This window comes from Cydia pomonella, chromosome 6 (assembly GCF_033807575.1).
Source record: "Cydia pomonella isolate Wapato2018A chromosome 6, ilCydPomo1, whole genome shotgun sequence".
NCBI lineage: Eukaryota > Metazoa > Arthropoda > Insecta > Lepidoptera > Tortricidae > Cydia > Cydia pomonella.
The window spans coordinates 25,179,587-25,203,527 of NC_084708.1; the positions used below are offsets into that span (position 1 = coordinate 25,179,587).

General features: G+C 38.9%; 1 protein-coding gene and 1 non-coding gene across 2 annotated transcripts in view; both read right to left on the reverse strand.

The window, feature by feature from the left end:
• Positions 1–2,095: 2,095 nt before the first annotated feature.
• Positions 2,096–2,167, reverse strand: Trnat-ugu (transfer RNA threonine (anticodon UGU)). The gene has a single exon. It is a non-coding gene; the product is annotated as a tRNA-Thr (tRNA).
• A 506-nt stretch (positions 2,168–2,673) lies between these two features.
• The window catches only part of LOC133519359 (uncharacterized), a 70,821-nt gene continuing 49,553 nt past the window's right edge, over positions 2,674–23,941 (reverse strand). The window contains exons 4-14 of the mRNA XM_061853401.1: positions 14,101–14,214; positions 13,178–13,316; positions 12,201–12,316; positions 11,459–11,591; positions 10,266–10,439; positions 9,764–9,894; positions 9,293–9,458; positions 7,844–7,951; positions 7,316–7,424; positions 6,091–6,245; positions 2,674–2,917 (exon numbers count right to left, since the gene is read on the reverse strand). Of these exons, the coding sequence (XP_061709385.1) occupies positions 2,834–2,917; positions 6,091–6,245; positions 7,316–7,424; positions 7,844–7,951; positions 9,293–9,458; positions 9,764–9,894; positions 10,266–10,439; positions 11,459–11,591; positions 12,201–12,316; positions 13,178–13,316; positions 14,101–14,214 (1,429 nt within the window). The 3' untranslated portion in view covers positions 2,674–2,833. The remainder of the gene's footprint in view (positions 2,918–6,090; positions 6,246–7,315; positions 7,425–7,843; positions 7,952–9,292; positions 9,459–9,763; positions 9,895–10,265; positions 10,440–11,458; positions 11,592–12,200; positions 12,317–13,177; positions 13,317–14,100; positions 14,215–23,941) is intronic.

The following is a 23,941-nucleotide window of genomic DNA, read 5'->3' on the forward strand; positions in this document are numbered from 1 at the left end:
AGTAGGAGCCTGAACCCTTTTGTCCGGGTCTGCCTAAAACGTAGTCTGACTAATTCGCGTTATGCCTAGACCAACCGAGAAATAGTCGCACTGAGACTTAGACCTAATGAGTTTTTGTCCAAATGCGAATCTGACACAAGAAGACTTAGGCCTCTTGCATTATTGTCCAAAAGCGAATCTGGTACAGAGAGACTTACACTTATGTATTAAGTTTGTATCCAAAAGCGAATCTAGTGTTACTTCTCCTATAATAGATTTTTTCTAATAACTTCTTTTCAAAAAACATTTCCTCTTAAACGTAACTAGACGGAGCCCCGCTTTGCGGAGCTTCTATTTCTTGGTAGTTTGCCCTCCGGGCATCTGAAGCTACCTAACGAGCCTAATCTACCTAACTATTAACCTGACTAATTGTGACTTCCCTGAAAACATTACACTTTGGGGGGCGACTAGGAATTTCGCTACGCGGAACAAACGCGTTTACGGCGTAGATCGAGCTACTCACTGGTAATTAGGCGTATCGCGAAATGGACAAACAGCTACTTAGGCTTACTGCGTTTGGGACATATTGCGAAATAGGTAATATAAGTAATAGGTCAATAGCGATTCAGACGAATAGCGAATTTCAAATGAAGTTTTGTCATAATGCGAATTAGTCAGACTACGTTTTAGGCAGACCCGGACAAAAGGGCCTGAACGGGGATCGCACCCTCTGTCACGTAGACGCCGCCCCAAATCTCTAACCAATTTTTTCGCCTCCGAACACCACGGCCCAGCCGTTTCGACCGCAACCGGAACAAAATCGTACGCTGGTTCCAGGTTGGCATATTTTAATCGCTTGAGCCTCGCGGCATTTTCCACGGCTGCGCCTGCCAACCTGCTAGTGGGAGCAAGATGAGTAGGCGCAAATGTCTTAGTCTTAGTTTAGTTATTAAAGTTAATCAAAGGAGAACACGATAACTGCATGATGCATTGAGGCCTCAATTCTTGATTATCATCTCTAATAAAACCGGGGATTGATAACGGAAAATCAATATGCTAATCATCTTCCTTCTTAATACATTACCAGTGGGTCGACACTCCTTTCGATCATTCTCGGCTCCATTCGGTTTAGCATTTCTCCGAGACATCCTTAAATTTTGACAACCCTAAACAGCCGAAAAGGATAGAGCCATTCATTAGAAAGGGACAGCATGATTCGTCCCCGATAAGCTGTAAGACTTCGGTTTTGGAGGAAGTGTCATTTCTGTACGGTGGTACTATTATTTATTCTGTGACATTACATCAAAATGGTCTTTTTCGCTTGCTACACTGTCTATTACTGTTCGGAGCATACCTAATAGTTTGTGTAGTCCTAGGCTGTTCCATAGAGTTGAACCAAAGGATAATTAATTCATCGATTGTTTTATTATGATCCTAAACTACTTATAGTCAGTCCTAGAATATCGATATCCCCCTTTAATTATGCGTTTGAAATTTACACACGATCATCACGTAGAGCTTACGTATAGATCGACGACGCGCCTTGACTTGTATTGCCATGTTATCAAAGGTTATATTTGGCAAATCTGAGCGCCATCGTGGATGACACGATATATACTTTGTAAAAGTCCCACGTCCGTGTTACCTGACACCTAACACCTAATCTGGTATTTAAAAGTAGTCATTTAAAAGCAATAAATGGCGTTGGCGCGTGTTGACATTCATTGAAATACATATGTCAATTTTATTATTATTTAACATTGGGTTATTTAAGCAAAAAAAAGCACTGTATTTCAATTAATAGTTTGATATTAAAAAAATAGTCAGTCTTGTGGCGACCTGTACACATACAAAATGCACCTATAAATTTAAAGCATATACATATATTTACTTACGTATGTGAAAAGGTTGACTAAGGTTGGTGGGTTGCTTAACGTTGACTGGTATAGAATGCTTTTGGGATTAAGTCCACCTTTAGTACGATAAGTTTTTCTTTGTGCAATAAAGATTTAAATAAATAAAAGGCAGGCAAATCAAAGTATTTTTTTTAACGTTTTTTAAAGTAATCTCTATTAAATTATAAACTGAAAGCGATGTCATACACTATAAGAATAAGTGACCAAGGCCGGAATCGAACCGGCTTCTTCAGCTTACAAGACTAACGTCCTGACCACTAGAACACCCGGCCACGGCGGTACCCATCCCAAATTCTCTGGTGTATGCTATCTCTGAAAGGCTAGGCGCCTTAGGGCTACTCTAAGTGCAAGGCCTTGGTGGACGCTCGAGTTTTGCGTGCAGCGGGGCGGGGTGCGGTGTGCATGTTAAACAAATGCAAACGGATAACGTTATAGCGAGAGAACGTTATGCTGCTATCTATAGAAAACAAAGAATTGACTTTTTAAATCAAAAGTCGAATTTGACGACCGGTCTGGCCTAGTGGGTGGTGAGTAGTGACCCTGCCTATGATGAAGCCGATGGTCGTGGGTTCGAAACCCGGTAAGGGCATTTATTTGTGTGATGACCATAGATATTTGTTCCTGAATCATGAATGTTTTCTATGTATTTAAGTATTTGCATATAATATATATCGTTGTCTGAGTACCCATAATACAAGCCTTCTTGAGCTTACCGTGGGACTTAGTCAATTTGTGTAAGAATGTCCTTATTTTTTTTTAAGTTATCCAAAACACTTCAAAACCACAACCACACTTTATTACAAACCATAATTTCGCATTTCCACTCACTAGAATTTGTAAAATCCACCATTATAGAACAACTGAACTGAACAATTGTAAAAGAGATTATTGGTCTGCGGACACCTTGTCAATTTACTCAAAGGCGGTGTGACAGGTCCTTAATTGGGTTTCTTTACTTGATCGGGCACGTAGAAGTCCTTTTGGTCCTGGTTTTCAGAGTCACCGCCTTCTAATGCCGCTTTCTGTGAAATATAATTAGATAATTTTAGTAGGTATTGATAGATAATATCGAGTTTTGTTTCAAACCGAACCGGAATGGGAATTCTGAGGGGGTTGAACTACGAAAAGTGAAGTAGTGCAAGTTTTTTTTCTTATTTAATGCATGTTGATTATAAGATGTAATGATTTGAAAAGATGAGTCCCGCCGAGTTTCTTGCCGGTCCATATTGGGATACCTCCAATTGAGGGGGGATTTAAATCTTCTCGGGTCAGTGTAGGGTTAGATCCGGTGAAGCTTTATTTGACGTTCATAAGCGCATTGTAATATGCCTACTTGAATAATAAACTCTTTCTTTTATCAATCTTTGTCTTTTATCTCTTTGATCTGGTTCGAATTTTGATAAGGGCATTTGTTTATCGCGAATATGAAAATTTTACCTATACTCTGTATCTTCAGGTAATTAAATAAAAGTAAACAATCTGTAAATTTTCGGGTAGTTATAACATTTATTGGTTAACCAACCAAATAATAAACCGCCTGGATCTATGACTGAACGACCTGACTTTAAATTACATTATTTTTTTCATCATGTAATGTTTTCATATACCCTCAACTGGCTTAAGGAGCCATTTGGAGACTTTTTCTATGGGTATATGTACTGTATGTATTTATTATCTACTTAAGTATATCATCGATTCATCGCCTAATATCCATAGTTCATAGTACAAATTTTTCTTAGTTTCAAACTGTGTGAAAATAAAACTAATATTATGATATATATTTGATATAAATAATATTTGAGAAAATAGCACCAGGTTGATTAGAAGTTCCATTTATAACTCAGGAACAAATATCTATAATAACACTCAAATAAATGCCCTTACCAGGATTTGAACCCATTGTTTCGTAGCAGTGGTGTAGCGTGAACTAATCTAGTCGTGAGCGAAGTCGCATCTGCGAGGCGCTTTTCATTCTATGTGTACTCCCAAGATAATAAAAATTTTTGGCTCCCGCGAGGCCCCCTTAAGGGTGAAGTCACATCTTTCAGCATCGAATCGCATTTAGCTGGATGATTTTGGACACACTATACGCATCGCAAGTTAAAGTATCTACTAAAGGATGCTATCGCATGCTCTTATCTGCTAAAGGATGCTATCGCATCCTCTTATCTGCTGAAGGATGCTATCGCATGCTCTTATCTGCTAAAGGATGCTATCGCATGCTTTTAACTGCAAAAGTATGCTATCGCATGCCTTTATTTGCTAAAGTATACTGTCGCATACTTTTAACTGCAAAAGTATGCTATCGCATGCTCTTATCTGCTAAAGTATGTTATCGCATGCTTTTAACTGCAAAAGTATACTATCGCATGCTTTTATTTGCTAAAGTATGCTATCGCATGCTTTTAACTGCAAAAGTATGCTATCGCATGCTTTTAACTGCAAAAGTATGCTATCGCATGCTTTTATCTGCTAGAGTATGCTATCGCATGCTTTTAACTGCAAAAGTATGCTATCGCATGCTTTTATCTGCTAAAGTATGCTATCGCATGCTCTTATCTGCTAAAGGATGCTATCGCATGCTTTTATCTGCTAAAGGATGCTATCGCATGCTCTTATCTGCTAAAGGATGCCAACACAACATAAGCTTTAGTACGCTTATACGTTACACTGCAGTTGAAGTTGAAAACCGTTATGGATAAGTCAATTATAATCGTTATTATCCTAGCGTGTATTCTAGAAGCAATTAAAAGGGAAAAACGCAAAAGACGAAGGAAGTGAATTAATCCACTATGGAAAACTAGGGTTACCAATGGAAGTTTTGTAACAATTGTAGCAGATTTAAAGAAATATCCTGCGCCCAAAGGCAAGAATATTTTTGCACCAGCAAAATCAATTTTTCCTCGTCCATTTTTATGCATATTATTGTAATTATAGCAAGTAAACAAACCAGTGCACTTTGCTAGATGGACACGTTGTGATAATGACACGGTCGGCCGCCCGCACGCCTCCCCCTTTCATTTGCAGCCTTTTTCATTCGCAAGCATCCCGGTTCACGCTTAAGCAGCCGTTATCAACCACATCGTAACCAACTATTCTCATTTGCAAGCATCTAGTATAATGTCTTAAGCAGACGTTCTCATGTTTTATCATCAATGAGCATTCTTCAGTATGTTAAATGGATAGCTACACTTATACGCATTTAATGCGGATGCATCTACTTACAAAATTGCGTTTTTGTATTACAAAATGCGATTCGATGCTGATAGATGTGACTTCACCCTAAATGAGAGGCCGTGGGCGAGAGCCCTCTTCGTCTACGCTACGCCACTGCTCCGTAGGCAGAGCAGAGTAACTATAACTACCGACTAGGCAACTAAATAAGTACCTTACTGGGTTTACCGCACACTGTATTGTATACCACTTTTATCGCAATAATCTCCTAACTTACTTGCATCGATAGTTGCACTTCATTTCGCAAACATCAAACAATCTTTATTCTACAGAGTAAACTTTGACTTTGTAACAAGTTGGCCAACAAAAGCAACCGAGGGCAAATCAATTATTCAGGCAACCTCGAACGGCCGTATTTTTAGATAAGTGAATAAAGTTTGGGCGCTCTATAGAAAAATGGAGATGAAAAAGCTTTTAAAAAGCTATTGTTTGTAGGGAAATTAGCTTTTTGAGACCCACCTAATAGAATTGTCAATTTTAACAGATGTTCAAAACTTATTACTTATTTTGAAGTTAACAAAATTAAACCACGATTTTACAATCTGAAATGTTAGTGACATAACATTAATTAGTTCTTGTTGCTCTTCTTTTCTTTCATTTCCTTCTGCAGCGAGCTGACTACTCGCTGAGCGACGAACTCGCCACACAGATATACATCTGGGTTCGACAGGCATATGCTGTTGTAAAGTAACAAGTAACTCACCAGCCTCTTCTTCTCTTCTTTCATTTCCTTCTGCAGCGAGCTGAGTACTCGCTGAGCGAGGAACTAGCTACACTGACATACATCTGGGTTCGACAGACATATGCTGTTGTAAAGTAACAAGTAACTCACCAGCCTCTTCTTCTCATCTTTCATTTCCTGCTGCAGCGAGCTGAGTACGCGCTGAGCAAGGAACTCGCTATACTGACGTACGTCAAGGTTTGACAGGTATATGCAGTTGTAAAGTAACAACAAACTCACCAGCCTTTTCTTCTCTTCTTTCATTTCCTTCTGCAGCGAGCTGAGTACTCGCTGAGCGAGGAACTCGCTACACTGACGTACGTCAGGATTTGACAGGTATATGCCGTTGTTTACTACTGCGCAGGTTAGGCCTTCTACCGCTTCACCCCATTCCACTGAAAAATGACATAAGGTTACGAATTAATCAATTGATTGTTACTCGTCATTGATCATCATGCGTAAATTATTGACTACATTCATCAATTGACAATTTAAACTAATAGTCAATCGTGTGAAAAATCACCGGTACTATTAGGTTTTAAAGATGGCGGCAATGCATTGGGAAAAGTTCCTGCGATCCTGTGGCACGGTGACGTGCTTTTACTTCCCACTTACTACTTTTACAGCCGCGATGATTTCGCTTTCTACCGCTTCGCCGCATAATACTGGCAGGCATTAAATTAAATTAACCACCACTTACAATAAGAGTAATCAGTCAAGCGCGAGTAATGGTCAAACGATTGACTATCAGTACTACATCATAATCAAAATCCCAATCCCCAGTGCCAAATAGTGAATCGTTTGCAAGATTATGCCGGGTTTGAACGTTCACAATTTAAGCGAGATGAAGTTCCTCGGAGCCCTACCTGTATTAAAAGCACTTTACACAAATTACACAATGCTACTTCAGAATGAGTGAAGCAAAGTTGGAAACATTCATTTAAACTAAATAAAAGCGTAGTTTCTTCTTGAAAGTATTTAAAGTTGCTAGAATGAATTAAATTATGACATTTCCTTTGTCCCTGATGTGACACATTGAAGTTCTTGAATATGGAGTGTGGATTAAAAGGAGTGCAATCTCTTATGGTAGAACTGTTGCAAAAGTGTCTAGCTGTCAGCTATAAATAATAGTTCCAAATATCTCCAGAGTAGCGCTAGAGTAGCTAAGAACCTAGGCGTTATTGACGGAGTGAAGTGCGCTGTCTATGATTTGATTTTTTGTTCAAGTACTCTAGGTATTGTAGCGCCACCTATTTAAGGTTTTTTGATGACACTTTTTGGTATATGGAGACCTTCCATATTCTAGAATTAATAAAACTCTGTAAGTAGCAAGTAAATGTCTGAGAACTCGCACAAAATTTCTTAATATATTATTTAATTACAAAATTCATCAGCTTCCAATCTCACAAAAATATTACAGTTTTAAGTATTGACAGATGAAAGTTGAAAATAATATGATACTTACTGGGGTGCCTCATAAACAGAAGAGTCACTTTGCCAGTAACGAGATCCATGCGTTTTTCCACGATTTGTGCCACTGCGCGGGAGAGGAGCTTCGCCGCTGCGTTTAAGTTCTAAGAACAAACAGGGATATACGGGATCATAGGGAGGTATATAGGGAGCGTCAATTACACACGCTATTCTTTAATAATTCTGTTGGAACGATCTAATAGTAAGGCTACTTGGCTCTAACTACATGGCTTCTTTAGTTTAATATTAGCACATTAACCAGGATTCCTTTGATGGATTAATATGTCTACAGTCTAATCCATGGCTTGGTTTTTTATTTTTTATTTACTACTTCTCCGTCTCCATCATCAGATCAGCTCAATGGTACCATAATATTGCATTGCCACCCGGCTTACATATGTATGCAAATTTTCAGCTCAATTGGAAACCGGGAAGTGGGTCAAATTTAACTTCCAAGATTCATACTAACAAACTTACATACTAACAGGGCAAGTTAAATAAAAGCTTGTAAAAAGAAGTTAACCTCTAATAGTTTGAGCCGCTCAGGCAGATACTGTCCGATGGCCACGGGGTCCGTGAGATCGTCCAGCTTGTCAGTAAACGTCAGCTCGGCCAGCTTCGTCATGGACGGCTGAAAACAAATAAGCGTGATTTGCAGTTTTCCCTCTGTCAGAATAGACTGAAATTGAAAATATCAGAGCATATAAGAGGCATTTTTTTAATAGTCGAGTCAATAAGTCAAGGATAAAATGGGTGTTTATGCTCGATTAACTCTTTCAATTCGATTATGAGGCGAGAAAAATAGATGGACAAGACTGTTATTTCTGGACTTGAAAAGCGTATGGTCGGATCTAGTAATATCAAGGTTTCCAGGAGAGCAAAAATAAAAACCAATAATGATTTTGCCAATAATTTACTCAATTTACATGCGACAAGTCCGTTTTTTTCTGTCATCGAAGGTAAGCTATTATACGTTTTATTTAATTCAGTTTTGCATACACTTCTCATTAAATACATTTTTTAATCATATTTATTTAAATTTATCACACGAATACAACTTTATGCCTGAAATAATCTAATTTACCGTAGTTGACACGTACGTTATGTTTACATCCGACTTAATGCTAGCAAATTTTATTGCTCAAGTCTGATTGTATATTGAAATATCGCGTTATGGTGTTATTATTTTTAAAATGCATATAGTGAGATGTTAGTATATTCTTAGTAGTGGGAAATAAATTTATTCAAGCAGAAGTTTGGAAATGCTATTAAAACTTATTTAAGTCAAAAAAATAATAAGAATGCTTAATTATCTATACTTTTCTTCTATTTCCTTTTTTTCGGTTTCATCTTTTGCGTTCTTTAAATTGTTTTGATATTCATCATAATCATCACATGTGTCATATTCATATTCATACTATTTTATTGGTAATAATAATTACATCTCAATATTTTAAATACAAATATTTTAGTTTAATAATTAATTATGATTAGCTAGTGAATAATTCTTTATGATCGTAGAACGCCTGCTATATCAGCCATTTTTTAAGTTTTGTTTTAAATATTGCTATGCTATGTGTAGCGATGATATCACCCGGGAGGTGGTTATAGATCTTGCGACCCATGACGTGTGTGAGTTTTCCTGACTGCGAGTCGGTGTGTCACGCAAGGTAGCTTTCCAGCGGTGTCTAGGGATGGTAATTTAAAGCTTAGGTTAAATTTAGTATTGAATATATTTCTGTATATACATTCTTTTGCATCACTTTTTGAGGTGTATTCTCTTCTTTCATTAGTATTTTATAATGAGCGTTAATTGTTTAAAATTTTTATTGTATTCAAATTTATTACTGAGCTGAACCTGCCCCGAACGATGGCTGCAGTAGTTGTGTGCAGTTGTGGTTGTGGTGTTTCTGACGGGTACTATACTTAGGCACACAGGCTTAGAACTGTCCGTGAAATATGATATACCTACCATCGGTGTAGGAGGTCTGTTGTGCACACTCTTCATCTCCTGCTCGGTCATGCTGTCCGGCGGAATGACGGTGACCTTTCCGAACTGGATGGATGCGTCGCTCTGACTCTTTTGGTGTTTGCCCAGCTCCTCGGTCAAAGCGTGCCAGCGTGGCTCCTTGGAACCGCTGTGGGAAAATATTACGGGAGCGTTACAAATCGTACTCTTTGTCGCTAAGTATGCGCGCCTTTGAGGCGGTTATACAAGGAAGTAAGTATAGCAAATTTTCACTGGCATAACAAGTGGTTAGATCAACCAGTGGTCCAGAGGGTCGTGAAGATCGTGTCGCCGGGAAAGCTGTCTATGCCTATACCTATATAAAAAAAAATCCAAAAAGAAAACAGTATTCTGCGGTGAAAATATTTTTTTTTGTTGGAAGAATTTTGTTTGTGCAGCGCACAAAAATTAGAGCAACCCTTATTATATTCTTACCGCTTCTTCGGTGGTGGGCGGTAATCTTTGAAGAACGTGACGGCGGCATGCTCGCGCACCGAGCGTTCTACGTCACGCATAAGCGCGTGTGTGCGGCGGCGGGCGAACTCCATCACCACCGTTTGCAGAATCTGTACCCAAAATAATTAATAATATTAAAACATTGTCACAAAAACGTAAGCTCAATACGTGATCAAGAAACTTATTAGTGTATTTCTATTATTAGTTTATCTGTTTCTACACTTACATGACTCTAAGGGATAACTCTTGACTACATAGTAACTTCGTAATTTACGGGGCCATAGAAATCCCTAGAGGGAATTTAGAAACCTTTTTTTATTCTTCTTGGCCAGGGTAATGCCGTACTCCCGATTGCAAAAATCTTTTTTTTTAACATGCTACCCGCACATCAGTAATAGTAACGAAGATAATGATTGACTGACGAAGATATAAGAGGTGGTGATCTGGTAGAAACGTTTAGACATTGATGTTGAATACTTGCCTCCTCCAAAACCTTGACTGGTGCTGATGGCAGCACCACTCCCATGTCCATACGAATGCGCGCCTGTCCGAGGTTCATCAGATTGTCACCGGTGGTAGACAAGGCCGTGTTCATGGCTTCTATGGCCGCTTCTTGGGCGTATTCAGGGCTCATGCCTTTAGTGCCGCGTTTAGACTATAAGAAAGTAAATTAGGAATAATATTGTGTAAGTCGTTATAAAAACGATATCTTATATCTTGCCTCGTCGCGAAAATGGCTTTAAACTCTACGAGTTTCATAAGGAAGTGATATTTTTTTTAGAAGAAACGAAAAACCCTCACCTTTAGGTAGTTGTTATATTAAAATAGATATTATAGGATATTACTACACAGTAAGCTCAAGAAAGCTTGTGTTGTGAGTACTCAGGCAACGGTATATATACAAACTTAAATACACAAAAAAACCCATGGCTCAGGAACAAATATCCGTGCTCATCACACAAATAAATTCCCTTACCGGGTTTTGAACCCAGAACCATCGACTTCATAGGCACATTTAAAACCGAATGAATTAGATATACCGTATAGGTCTACTCGTATAGGAGGAGCAGGGTGAACCCAATGTGTATCGTTCAGCTCCACATTTAACTTATTCGCCGCCATTCACTTGATATAATGTCAGTCGAATACGTCACTGAGTACATTTCGTGCCCCAGACGCCACAACTTTATTTATTTTATACGGGTTGTTTACGTGAAATTACATGGCGTTGATGTCACTTTATTACTTCATTGACGTGGCGGCCAAAAGGTTAAAACCATCTCCAATATTCGTCTTAACCTCACGTAATAAAGACTTCAAATTGTCCAAATAAGATTACTATTTTAACTACATTCCCAGATCGTCCACATTCCTATTTTGACCAGAGTGCCAGCTTGTCAAAATTATTGTACCATCCATTATCCTCATTGCTTTAAATAAGATAACATCGGCCATTTTCACTAACTTTGGCATTGCTTTCTCCAAACTGATACGATTCATAGGCCTATCATTTTGATCTCCACCAATGCCAGCACTGTGAACCATATAGGAATGTGAACAAGGAAAGTGGCGATATAGGAATGCTGACGAATCAGAACAGTGGACCAAATGACAATAATGAGAAGCTAAGCAGGTGATGAAATAGACGACGAAGCGGTCCTGAGCCCAGTTTACCTTCTCAAATTCGACGCCCATCTTCCTGACAAGCTTAGCCGCTTTAGCAGTTCCACCGCGGGCCTCCTTCAGGTTCTTCAGTCTGATACACTGTAGCTGTAGATCAGTATTGTACGCATGCTTCTCTGCTTTCCTGGTTACGAAGGTAACATGACGTTACTCTTTATTCCACTCTTCTAAGATTAAATAAGTCCAGTACAACTTACAAATTTTAACCCTTTGACAGCCAAATACGTCTACTGACGCGCGCATACAGCCCCAACATCAACCTTCGTCCATTTCGATTAAAATCACGATTACGCGTCGTATACTATAGGCTTATTAATGGTTTAACCTTCGGGACGCTTTATGTCATACACACAAACATCACTCAAACGCCAAGCTCCCGGGCGCAAAGGAGCTAACGTAAACCTTACTTGAAAGTGTGAAGGTTACTTTGCCTATACTTTGGCAGCGTCCGCCATAACACCTATACTTGTCCTTGGTGCTGTCGGCTCAAGTAACGACGACTTTAGGTGTTCTTGGCGGTCAAAAGCGAAAGCGTATGTGTAAAATTTAACCTAAATTAAAAAAAGAAAGTCAACGACTACCATTGATATATATCTCAGCTGATACTGAGTGTGATTATATACTCAGAAAGCGCCTTGGGAGAACGCTGGGAAGATCATGATGATGATGACCAAGGAGCCATAGCAGCCCATTATCCTTCTTCCTACAGTTCACACACACTCCCTATTCTTACTTAATCCTCCTCTGCGCGCCGGCGTTCATATCTTCAGTGTATATCTTGAGGAGCAGCGCCTCTTCTTGTATTTTCGCGTTCTGGGCTTGCACGCGCGCGTTCCACTTTCTGTTCGCCTGGTAATTGATTGCTTTTTAAATAACACAACAGAAAGGCTTATGGAAGTTATTCGTACAGAGATTGGACATTGGAGGGCTGAAAATGTCTACACAATTGCCTAAAATTGTGTTTTACTGTAAATTACTACGCGGCAACAGAAAAGAGCGCTTTTTGTATACTATATATTTATTTATTTATTTAATCTTTATTGCACAAAAGAAAACCTTATAGTACAAAAGGCGGACTTAATGCCATAAGGCATTCTCTGCCAGCGTATAAGCGACAGAAAAGAGAGCGCTAGCTGCTAGCTTAATAACGACCCGTATGGTGACATTATTTATATGATATAAGTAGTGCTCAATTGTTAATTAATTTATTTTCTACCTTAACGATGACCCGTTTTTAGTTAATTTATTTCCTAAATAATTGCTTTTTAATTTATTATGTAACGCGGACATACAATTGTCATAATTTTGAATGAAATATTAACTGTCACATAGTTTTTATATTTATATAAAGCAAAACAAACTGACCATCACAATATACATTCCTAAGAATTTACCACGCATAGTTTTAATTGAAATTGTATATTGTGAGATAAATAAATTGTATCATATCATATCATATCATATCATATACCAAAATAATAATAAAAAACAAAGTATCATGATGATTTGATGATAAATACACTTACACACAAAAACTGGCTTCGCGCGTCGAATATCTATGAAATCGTTCGTTCAGATCTAGGGAATACGTCGCTAGCGGGCTGTACATGACACTACGTAATAGTTTGCATAAACTACGAGTCACAAACAGGCAAATTCACAGGAATCCGTCGGACCTAGTATTGATTTGTGAAACAAGTAGAAAATAACCTCGTTCTCCAGAAACTTTGCTCTCGCCTCCCTTTCCTGCTTTAGCCGGCGCAGGCGGTTTTTCTCGTTGATTCTCCACTGCCGAACCATGGTGATCTTCCTCTTCAGTTCCAGTTCAGCCGCTGCATCCACCCGCTGCCTGTTTTAAGCGTTAGCTTTCTATATTTGATGAGGAAACAACCTTTAAAAAATATTTCACTATATAACTTTAAATATAATTACCTACATACAATGTTTGTTTACAAATTGTTGTCAATTGTTGTTCTGAATTTTACTTCTTTATCGCGTTAATCACCCTTCGGCCGCGTACGCAACCAGAGCTTCGTAACCAGATGCGATCGAAAACTATTTCTGCCTTGTACGAAACCGGTTGTGATCAAAAACTAATTCCGTCTTACTAGTTATCAGTTACGATCGAACACTTTTCTTTTTTGTAAGAAACCTTTCGACCGTTGATAAAGTCAGCTAAGATTATATTTATACACCATGTTATACAGTATCTAGTCAAAAATCAGAACACAAAAATTGTACCAGTTGATAATATTCAAATATTTTGTTGGCAAATACAATGTAACCTCGTTCCTTAAAAGACACTGGCTTAAGAGACATGGAGCACTGACATTCAGGATAAGAAATTATCATACCTATAGCTAGAGGGCCTAGACATTGGTTTCGTATAAGAACGAGAAGTGTTCGATCGTAACTGGTTACGGGTAAGACGAAATTAGTTTTTGATCGCAACCGGTTTCGTACAAGGCAGAAATAGTTTTCGATCGCATCTGGTTACGAAGCTCTGGTTGCGTACGCGGCCGAAGGGGTTAATCATTTGTTCTATCCCACTTTATTATATAATCCGACTTTTAAACTCAAAGCACAGTCCCGATCGCAAGAAAGCATAATTTAACTGAAAAAACAATACTAACTTGATGCGGGTCTCCTTTTCATGTGCGCGTTTCACACGCTCTTTGCGCATACGTTCATTGTACTCTTGCAGATAGTTCATGCGCATCTGGATCTTTAGCTCCTGTTCCTTTGCTCTGTAATTGATGAAAACAATTATTATTACGATTATAACCGAAGAGTGACTTTGATGGTTAGGGCACGTCATGCGCCGGGAACCTGTACACTTGACATGCAAGGTGCTGGATATGTTGCCCATACAATCGCGACGAGGAAGACCCCGACTGACATGGCTGGCAACAGTGGCAACAGTGAATAGGGATATGCAAAAAACCCAAATCCCACCTAAGACCACTCAGGACCGACAAACCTGGCGAAATTATATAACCAGGAAAGGTTCCTTATCCTAAGAATATATCCTACGTATAATTTGAAGCCCTGAATCTAAGAACAGCGAAGTGTAATATGAAAAGGATCCCCGGATGGCGGATGGGGTGATCGAGTGGTTACAATATCTCTGTTTTCTTGACGTTTGGAGGCAGCAGTTAATAATAGAGTATATTAACAAGAGAATTGTAGTTTAAATATCCATTTTTTTAGTTGGACCGTTATAGTGTCCCACTGCTGGGCGAAGGCCTCTCCCCGTGATCTCCACAGTTGCCGTTGTCGTGCTATTTCTGGCTAGTTACTGCTGTAGGTGTCTAAGTCGTCCCACCATCTCCGACTGGGCCTGCCACGTCCGCGCTTAACTTGCGGCATCCGTTTGGTGGCTATACTAACCCACCTATTCCAATGCATGCAGCAGACGTGACCCGTCCAGAACCAATTCAGCGTGAAAATATCCATACTTACTTCAAATAAGCAAACCCAATCGGTGAGTATACTCGTATATACATATTTCATTGTCATCAGCACCCGAACGAATTTTAAGAAACAAAAGGTACTCCAGGAGCGGGCCGAAAAGAACGTGAAGTTTATCGCATTTTATTTAATTGAATTAAAATGAAATGTATGTCCCATTCCATAATCCATTTCAATGAACCCTATGTAAAAAAATCAAATTCTAAGTATGATAATACTATGTATAGGTAGCTACAGTCAAGTGCAAAAATATGGGTGTATACATCTTACTCAAAAATATGTCCCATAGTATCTTATTCCAGTTTAATAAGAGCGTAGTACCATATTTATGAGACGATTCTTTCGATACATATTTTTGCACGTGACTGTACATCAAGAGCTCTCTAATGTAGGCTAAAATAAATAATCATTTGCTATATATTTATCAACATATATCAATACAAAATCGTCGTGTAAAAGTACTTAGTAATAAATAATTCAGTTGAGTGAACAACTAATGGATGTACTGGGAAAGCGTCTGGGAGCTTTGTGAACCCGACGTTTTCGCAAATTAAAATCTCACAACAACGGTTACTTGGCGTTTCTAACGATTGTGTTCAGGATGTCCCAAAAATAACAAAGAATTTGATGAAATATTTTTTCTTACTTGTGCCTATATTTAAGAGCATGTTTATTTATTTCCGAGCATGGCATTGAGACGCAGTGAAAGGGTTGAATTCGTCAAGCAAGCCTGCTACGAGGCTACAACGTAGCGGGTAGTTTTACATACGGCTCGATTCGAAGAATGATTAAGACACGTTTAAGATCTTGGAAAGATCTTTAAAAGATCGATAGCTAAACAACATGTCAAAATTGACGTTTGCTTTCGATTCCGCTGTGATCCCAATAAGATCTATCTAGGATATCTCTAACGTCAAAGTGATATTGTATGCCCGAATCGAGCTGCTTCTGTCAATTATATGACATACAAAATCCAAATGAGAAATCATCTAAACCAGAACTTATCGTTATCGTATCTCATTTTTAGAATCGGGCCGTTAATATAATTCCTACAAACCGACTGGAACCGGGCCATGCCGGAGCGCATTTTCAATGTGATATACATTATGGTTGGTTGCAGTGGCGTGGCGGGGCAAGACCAAGATTTTATGTGGGCAACGAACATTTAGCGAGGACTTCTGGTGGCGCTAAAAATAACGAACAATTTCACGTTATGTCCGAGATATACTTAAAATTTGAGGCACAAGGTCCGTCGGAGCGCGAGGCCGTAGGCCGTGGCCCACCTTTTCCACGCCTAAAGCGGCCTCTGGTTTGTTGGCAGTCCTCAACTGTGCGTTTCCCCAGAAACTCCCTGCCTCGCACAGCTAAATTAAGGAATGAACTGTCGTCTGCGGTATTTCCGGACCAATACAACCATTTTTAAGGCCGCACGCACTTAAAACCCTTCTGTTGTTGCGGGGGCCCATGGGCGGTGGTAATCGCTTACCATCAGGTGATCCATCTGCTGGCTGCCAGTATGGCAGAAGCGATGGATGGCCATACAAATGTGAAATGCGCTCCGACTCCGCCCGTTCAGTGGTAATCGTAATTTAGGATGCGTATTCTTATTCTGATTGTAGGTATCACTGTAATAATATGTAGGTCATGAATTTGATCTCTAAATGGATCTGATTTGTTAGTGTCAAAAGTTTCATCGAGCAAGTGATGCGTGTGAACTGTGATGTTCACATTCAATTTATATCAAAAACCGATCGACCGATCGCTTCTGGTGGACCTGAAGCCCTGGTACTAACAGCAACGTTGTTGACTGGTGAACAATGGACCTTATATCTTTGGGATAAGGTTTAAGAACTGTCATTTAACTTAACCGTGTGCACGACGCCGACGGTATTAAGGTGCGACCAGACCGCAGCTTAAAAAACGGTCACGATACGGAATCGCAGTGACGCGTCGTATGCGTACCGTTTTTGACGCATGCTCCCCACACCGCTGCTTAAAATACACTGACGCACCGCAAATTGATCTGCGTAAAAATCGCAAAAAATATTACACGGAGATCTTATGGCAGACACCACACCGGTGACGTAAAAGACGCAACTGTTTTGTAAATGCAGCGTTTGATTTGCGAACAAAAAAGATTCGCGTGAAGCACGTGACTGCGATTCCCTACCGTCACCGTTTTTTAAGCAGCGGTGTGGGGAGCATGCGTCAAAAACGGTACGCATACGACGCGGCACTGCGATTCCGTATCGTGACTGTTTTTTAAGCTGCGGTCTGGTCGCACCTTTATACTGGGAACATGGAAATTGGAACAATTACGTTCCTAGTCCAATCTTGGCTAATTGCATCACAGATGTGTCAGATCACTCATATTTGTACCTAATGGCTTCCGCTATTGCTTCGCTTTAAGGTGCGGTACGTACAGAGAACGGAGTTTTTGAAAGATCGTATCGCTTTTATAGATAAGAATACGGTTACCAAAAATTTAACTAGCTATCTTGAAGATTTTTTCTAGGGATTTCAGTGATTAAAATCCTAATTTTTTGACTTTCGCTTGATACAAAAAAATCACGAACATACTTAGGTCTAAAACACACTTTAAAAATTTGTAACAATTTTTACACAAAAGCTAAAAATATGAAAATTGCTTCTAAAAATGCATAATTTTATTTTAGAGAAAAAACAGCGATTATTTTTTTCTTTTTTAAAACTTACTATTAAACTTACTTTTAAAATTTACTTTGACGACGGGTCTGGCCTAGTGGGTAGTGACTCTGCCTATGAAGCCGATGGTCCTGGGTTCGAATCCCGGTAAGGGCATTTATTTGTGTGATGAGCACAGATATTCGTTCCTGAGTCATGGATGTTTTCTATGTATTTAAGTATTTATATATTATATCTATATATCGTTGTCTGAGTACCCACAATACAAGCCTTCTTGAGCTTACTGTGGGAATTAGTCAATTTGTGTAAAAATATCCCTATAATATTTATTTATTATAAATTAAAATGAGCAAACATGTGTTAAACTAATTAATCCACCAATCAACATCAAATAAAGCATTTAATGCAATTAAAACCGACATAACTTGGGAAACTCCACTACGGCGCCGCCATTGAAACTATCTCAGCTCATCAGTCAGTCCTTGCCGCGCTATACAATACCGATTGTTGGACTGCACTCGCGAAAGCCTCATCATCCGTTTTCACAAGATATTCGCGGTCCCGAGCGCGCACACCCATCCCGCTCACACTTACTTCAGTGAGAGTGAGAGAAGAACACTAACCTACTGGGCCTTCGAGAAAAGTCTCTTTAGCAAAAGTGACAATCGTTTATCGGAGCATTTTCTGATAAAAGTGTACTATCAAAGTCGCGAGTCAAAGCCTCGCGAGGGACAGTGAATTTTTCACTATTAATTTATATCTAAGCTATTTAACCGACTTCAAGATTTTAAAAGGAGGAGGTTAACAATTCGGTGTGTATTTTTTTAAAAACCGGCCAAGAGCATGTCGGGCCATGCTCAGAGTAGGGTTCCGTAGTTACTCTTCCGTCACAATAAGCTAAACTGGAGCTTAGAGTATGGTAGATTGTTAACCAAGGGATGAACTGTGGGTGTACGTCTTTTTACTATGAAGGGGAAACTTTTTGCGAAAACTCAAAAACAGCTAAACTGATCATATCCGCTATAGTTTTCATTTAATGTCTTTCTTAAGCTCTACTTCCAAGAATTTTTTCATATTTTTTGGACCTATGGTTCAAAAGTTAGAGGGTGGGGACACATTATTTTTTTCTTTCGGAGCAATTATCTCCGAATATATTCACTTTATCAAGAAATGTTTGTTGAAGACCCCTAGTAGTTTTGAAAGACCTTTCCAACGATATCCTACATTGTAGGGTTGAAGCACAAAAAAAAATGTTCACCCCCACTTTACGTGTAGGAGAGGTACCCTAAAAAAAATTAAATTTTTAGATTTTATTGTACGACTTTGTCGGCTTTATTGATTTATATATCCATGCCAAATTTCAGCTTTCTAGCACTAACGACCACGGAGCAAAGCCTCGGACAGACAGACAGACAGACAGACAGACAGACGGACATGGCGAAACTATAAGGGTTCCTAGTTGACTACGGAACCCTAAAAATGTTTGTTACTTTATAATTCCGTAATTTCTGAACCGATTTATATTTTTTTTGTGTGAATCTATATATACAGATTGGTCCCATTTTTGTCAAAACTCTGTTCTGATGATGGGATCCATGAGGCATCGAGCGAACTCCTCAAATGTTAAAGGCATATATATAGTGATCTTAGTATTTTCATCATCAAATCAAGCATTTACATTTGTAGAAGTGACATTTGATGAAGCGGAACTGATGCTGATGATGAGCAGAATGGAACTCTTCAACGCCGCATGGTTCACGTTTGCCAATTTGTTCTCTTCGCATGTTTGTGAAGCAGTTAGGTTTTCAAGGTACATTTTTGTCAAGCTAGAGTTTTGATGATGGATTCCATGAGGAATTGAGGGTACTTCTCAACTCTTTTAAGCAAACTTATAGCCATTTTTAATATTATTTCATGCATGGTGTGAAATAATTTATTTTAAATATAGTCGAATACCCTATTGCGGGTATTTTACCAGTGTTTTTAATTTCATTGTATGAAATCCAAAATCAATAATAATCTTGAAGTCGGTTTTTTTCTTAAAAATTATTAACTTTACTGTCGCATCAAATGAAGTTCTCCTTGCAATCCATTTATATACACCGTTAATTTCAAGCCAAACCCCCGCAGACTTCGCTGGGTCGGCCACCTACTTAGAATGTAAGAGGGTCGGGCTGCCAAGAGGGCGTACTTGGGAAGACCGACTGGTGGCCGCCCGGTGGGGCGACCCAGATACCGCTGGGGAGACAGCGTTGAAGTGGACCTGCAGCCTGCAGCAGCTCCAAGCCGATAATTGGCAGGAATCGGCGGAGGATCAGGAAAAGTGGCGTGCTCTTGGAGACCAACACCCTCTTTGAGTCGCTGAGCCAAATTAATTCATAATTTATTTAATGCATTTATAATCATGTGTTACATCGTATTACTTTTACAGCTAGTGTTCACATGAACATTAGTTAATTTCAAGGGTGCGTTCCTGAGCTTAAATAAAGTTACTTTCACAAAGACACCGGTATTCTACTAATCATTTTTTTCTGATAAGACTCCTCCGAGCGTGTACTCTTGCCTTAGGGCCTGTTTAGGTTACATATTTATTGATTAGTGTTTAGTATAAGTGTATACATATCCTACCTACTACATGCAAATACTATTTCGGACGATCGATGTTCGAAATGATATTGATATGTCAGTTTTCAATAGTTTGGTCACAAAGTAAATAGCGGCGGCGCGCGCCGGAGCAGAGAGTTCGCTCAGTACAAAGTGCCATTTTCGCCGCACGCACACAGACGTGACATTTACGCACACAGACGTTACATTTACAGGCGTTCTCGGGCACTCTCGGGCAGAGCTTAGTCGGGATGTGCGCGCGTTGCTCACTTGACGTCCCCGCCGCTACGTAGTACTGTCATGTACGTCAAAATGCAGTCTCTAAGGAATGTAAACATGATAAGATGTATGTATAAACGAATCGATGTATGTATGTCTGTCTGTAAACTTATATTACCTACTCCTTTTTAAAATTCGAAATTAATACAGAAGCAACCCTAGTGAGTCGAGCAAGTTTAGGTATGTATTTTCAAGAACGGCGGGAACGGACCTTCTGTTTATTTTTTATTTTGTGGTTTGGTTGAGTTAGATGTAATGCCCATGTAATGATAAGAAAAATGAACTTAACCTATGCCATTTAGTTTCCTTAAATGTAGATATACCTATACCCCAAAGTTAATGGAGTTAAAACAAAAACACAGTGTATAGAGCAGCTCACGTAAAATTTTTGAGAATTTTTTTTGGAAGTTTAACACATTAAATTATTTCGATATGTATACATAGCCCAACCAGAAGACGCTTGGAGATCATTTGATGCGACGGGCATAGTGATATTCGAACGGACACTGATATCTGAATGATATCTTAACGATCTCATTCAGTTATCGTGCATTTAGTTCGTTCTTGTCCGTACATGTGTTGCGCGGGCGAGATGCACGATACATAACATTCAAATATCATTTCAGTGTACGGTCGAATTGGCCTGATAACCGAGGGATTTGACGAGCAAAATTATAAACAAAACTACATTTTCAGAGTATTTGAAATAAAGGCAAAAACACGCGCGACAGCTATATCTCCCGTCGCAAGTTTCGCGTGGCGCGTCATATCTTTTGATTCCTTCTAATGACATGGTGGAATTACTAGCTAGCCATATATGTACAGATTGCCCATCAGATATATCTGACAGATGTGTAAAGTGTACTAATCTGTCAATGTATGGTGAGAATGGAAATGGTTCTGTGCAATAATTTAGTAACGTACGGATCCCTTTGTTTGAGATAATTATTGAGAGTCATAATGTAATGATAGTCAGATTATCATTAGTCATAATGTGGTCATAATTCTGAAACCGTTAAATTTAAGGATTTTCGTAAGGTTATGTTATAGATAGTAGGTGGAAGCGCTGGTGGCCCAGCGGTAAGAGCGTGCGACTTGCAATCCGGAGGTCGCGGGTTCAAATCCCGGCTCGTACCAATGAGTTTTTCGGAACTTATGTACCTACGAAATGTCATTTGATATTTACCAGTCGCTTTTCGGTGAAGGAACACATCGTGAGGAAACCGGACTAATCCTAACAAGGCCTAGCTTACCCTCTGGGTTGGAAGGTCAGATGGCAGTCGCTTTCGTAAAAACTAGTGCCTACGCCAAATCTTGGGATTAGATGTCAAGCGGACCCCAGGCTCCCAGGAGCCGTGGCAAAATGCCGGGACAACGCGAGGAAGAAGAAGATCCTATAGATAGATTAGATAGGTTACGTTAGGTTAGGTTGGTTTCATGCCAATCCTGAAAAGTTACGCGTTTCTGAGAAAAAAACATTCTGACTAACGAAAATGCGGACAAACAATACGTATACATTATGACTTAAAACTTTATGGGAAATCATATAGACCTACTAGCGTATTATACTAACGGAATAAAAAAGCAAATGGTATTTATTGTAGTAAATTCAGTGAACTTTGGGAAAATTACACATGGTTCAATAAAAAGACTCTCATTCGAAATACAAAGCACAAGTTTTCACGAAGCTGGCCTCGTACATCTCAACTTCCTCCTCATTAAAGCTTGTTACATTTAGTCCTCATTGTATGTGCATAAAAATTTATAATCACCTTCCGAATTCGCTAAAAAACTTAGAAAAACCTAAATTATTTCAAAATAAATTAAAAAAATTCCTTATTAGTAAGTGCTTTTACAGTGTGAATGATTACTTTAACGAAAATTAAAATACTTTTATAATATCTATTTATATAAATTGCTTAAAGCTGTTAAGTTGTTTAGTTTTAAGTTATCTGTAGTATTAACGTTGCTGTGTCCTTACAGGGCGTCACTTGAACTAACCACATAATATGTACCACCTTTATAATTACTGGTTTGTGACATGCAATCAATGATTTTATTCTATTCTATTCTAACTTACACTCAACAACGACTAAAACCATATGAAATATGACGATCTATAGCTCTAAGTCTACACTAGAATCAATCTACGTTGCCGATGGTACCCTTAATGCAAGCTCCATACACAACCGTAAAGCAACTCCAGACTTTATCACAAACGTATAAGACTGATAATCCAACGTGTGATATGGAATGTGTTCCTAACTCGATTGCTCCGGGATTGCTGTTTGCTTCAAGATTATTAGATTTTACAAGAGTGCTGTGGTTTATAAAGTTTCTTGTACTGGAGCTGAAGGGAATATAATTGACTTTCGTCAGAATGTATCTCGTAAGAAATCAACTTTCAGTTCTCATCTGATATCGATTATTCTAAGATATTTTTATTGTTATTATGAGCCCATATTGTCCCAATGCTGGGCAAAGGCCTCCCTCTTATTCTTCCACGTGTCCCTATCCTCGGAAGTCTCCCACCACTCTGTCGAAGGCATCAAGTTCGTCCCGCCATCTCCGACGAGGTCTACCGTGACGCCTTACAACCTGTGGGACCCAACAGGTGGCTGTTTTGGCCCACAGGTCATCCGGCATACGGCAGACGAGCCCTGCCCAGTCCCATTTGAGCTTAGCGGCAGTTTCAGCTACATTAGTTATTTCAGTTTTGGAGCGTAGTATTGTATTTTTAATGCGATCGGTTAACTTCACGCTCAGAATACTACGCTCCATAGCTCGCTGACAAACCTTGAGTTTGGTTTTTTGAACTTTTGTCAAAGACCAAGTCTGTGCTCCGTAGAGGATGGGGAGAATGCACATGTCCATGAGTTTTCTTTAACTTAATTTTTAGTTATGTTAACGGCACCAATCATGGAACATTTAAGAGAAAATTTGGAGTGTTTATGATATTTCACCGACACCTGTAAAATTTGTACCGCTTTACGCTTTAAAAGTTGAATGTCTAATTCGTCCTTTATGTTTTCTATGTATTTAATGAAAGCTACTGCAATAGGTTTCAATATTATTAACCAATTAAAACTGTAGTTTTTTTGCTTCAGTCATGGAATGTATGGCGCCAGTCATTTTCAAAATAACAAATATCAATGAAAAATTAAACTTAAGTAGGTCTTTGGCTCTTGTTTATGGTAAAATGTTGCCACCGATTAAAAACTGATGGTAAATACTTGTTTTAGAGGATTTGTCTATACCAAACTTAAATCGACCGGGATATAAACCAAAACAATTTGTGGTGTGTAGTAATTAACCGATTTACAAAAAAAATGATAATTGGTTTAGGTTGCGTTTTTTTTTACGACATATAGTAAGCACCCCTATAATGGAACAGGCACCAGTAATCGGATGGTATAGACAACAACAGTTTAGAATAATTCACGGTTAGTTTCACTA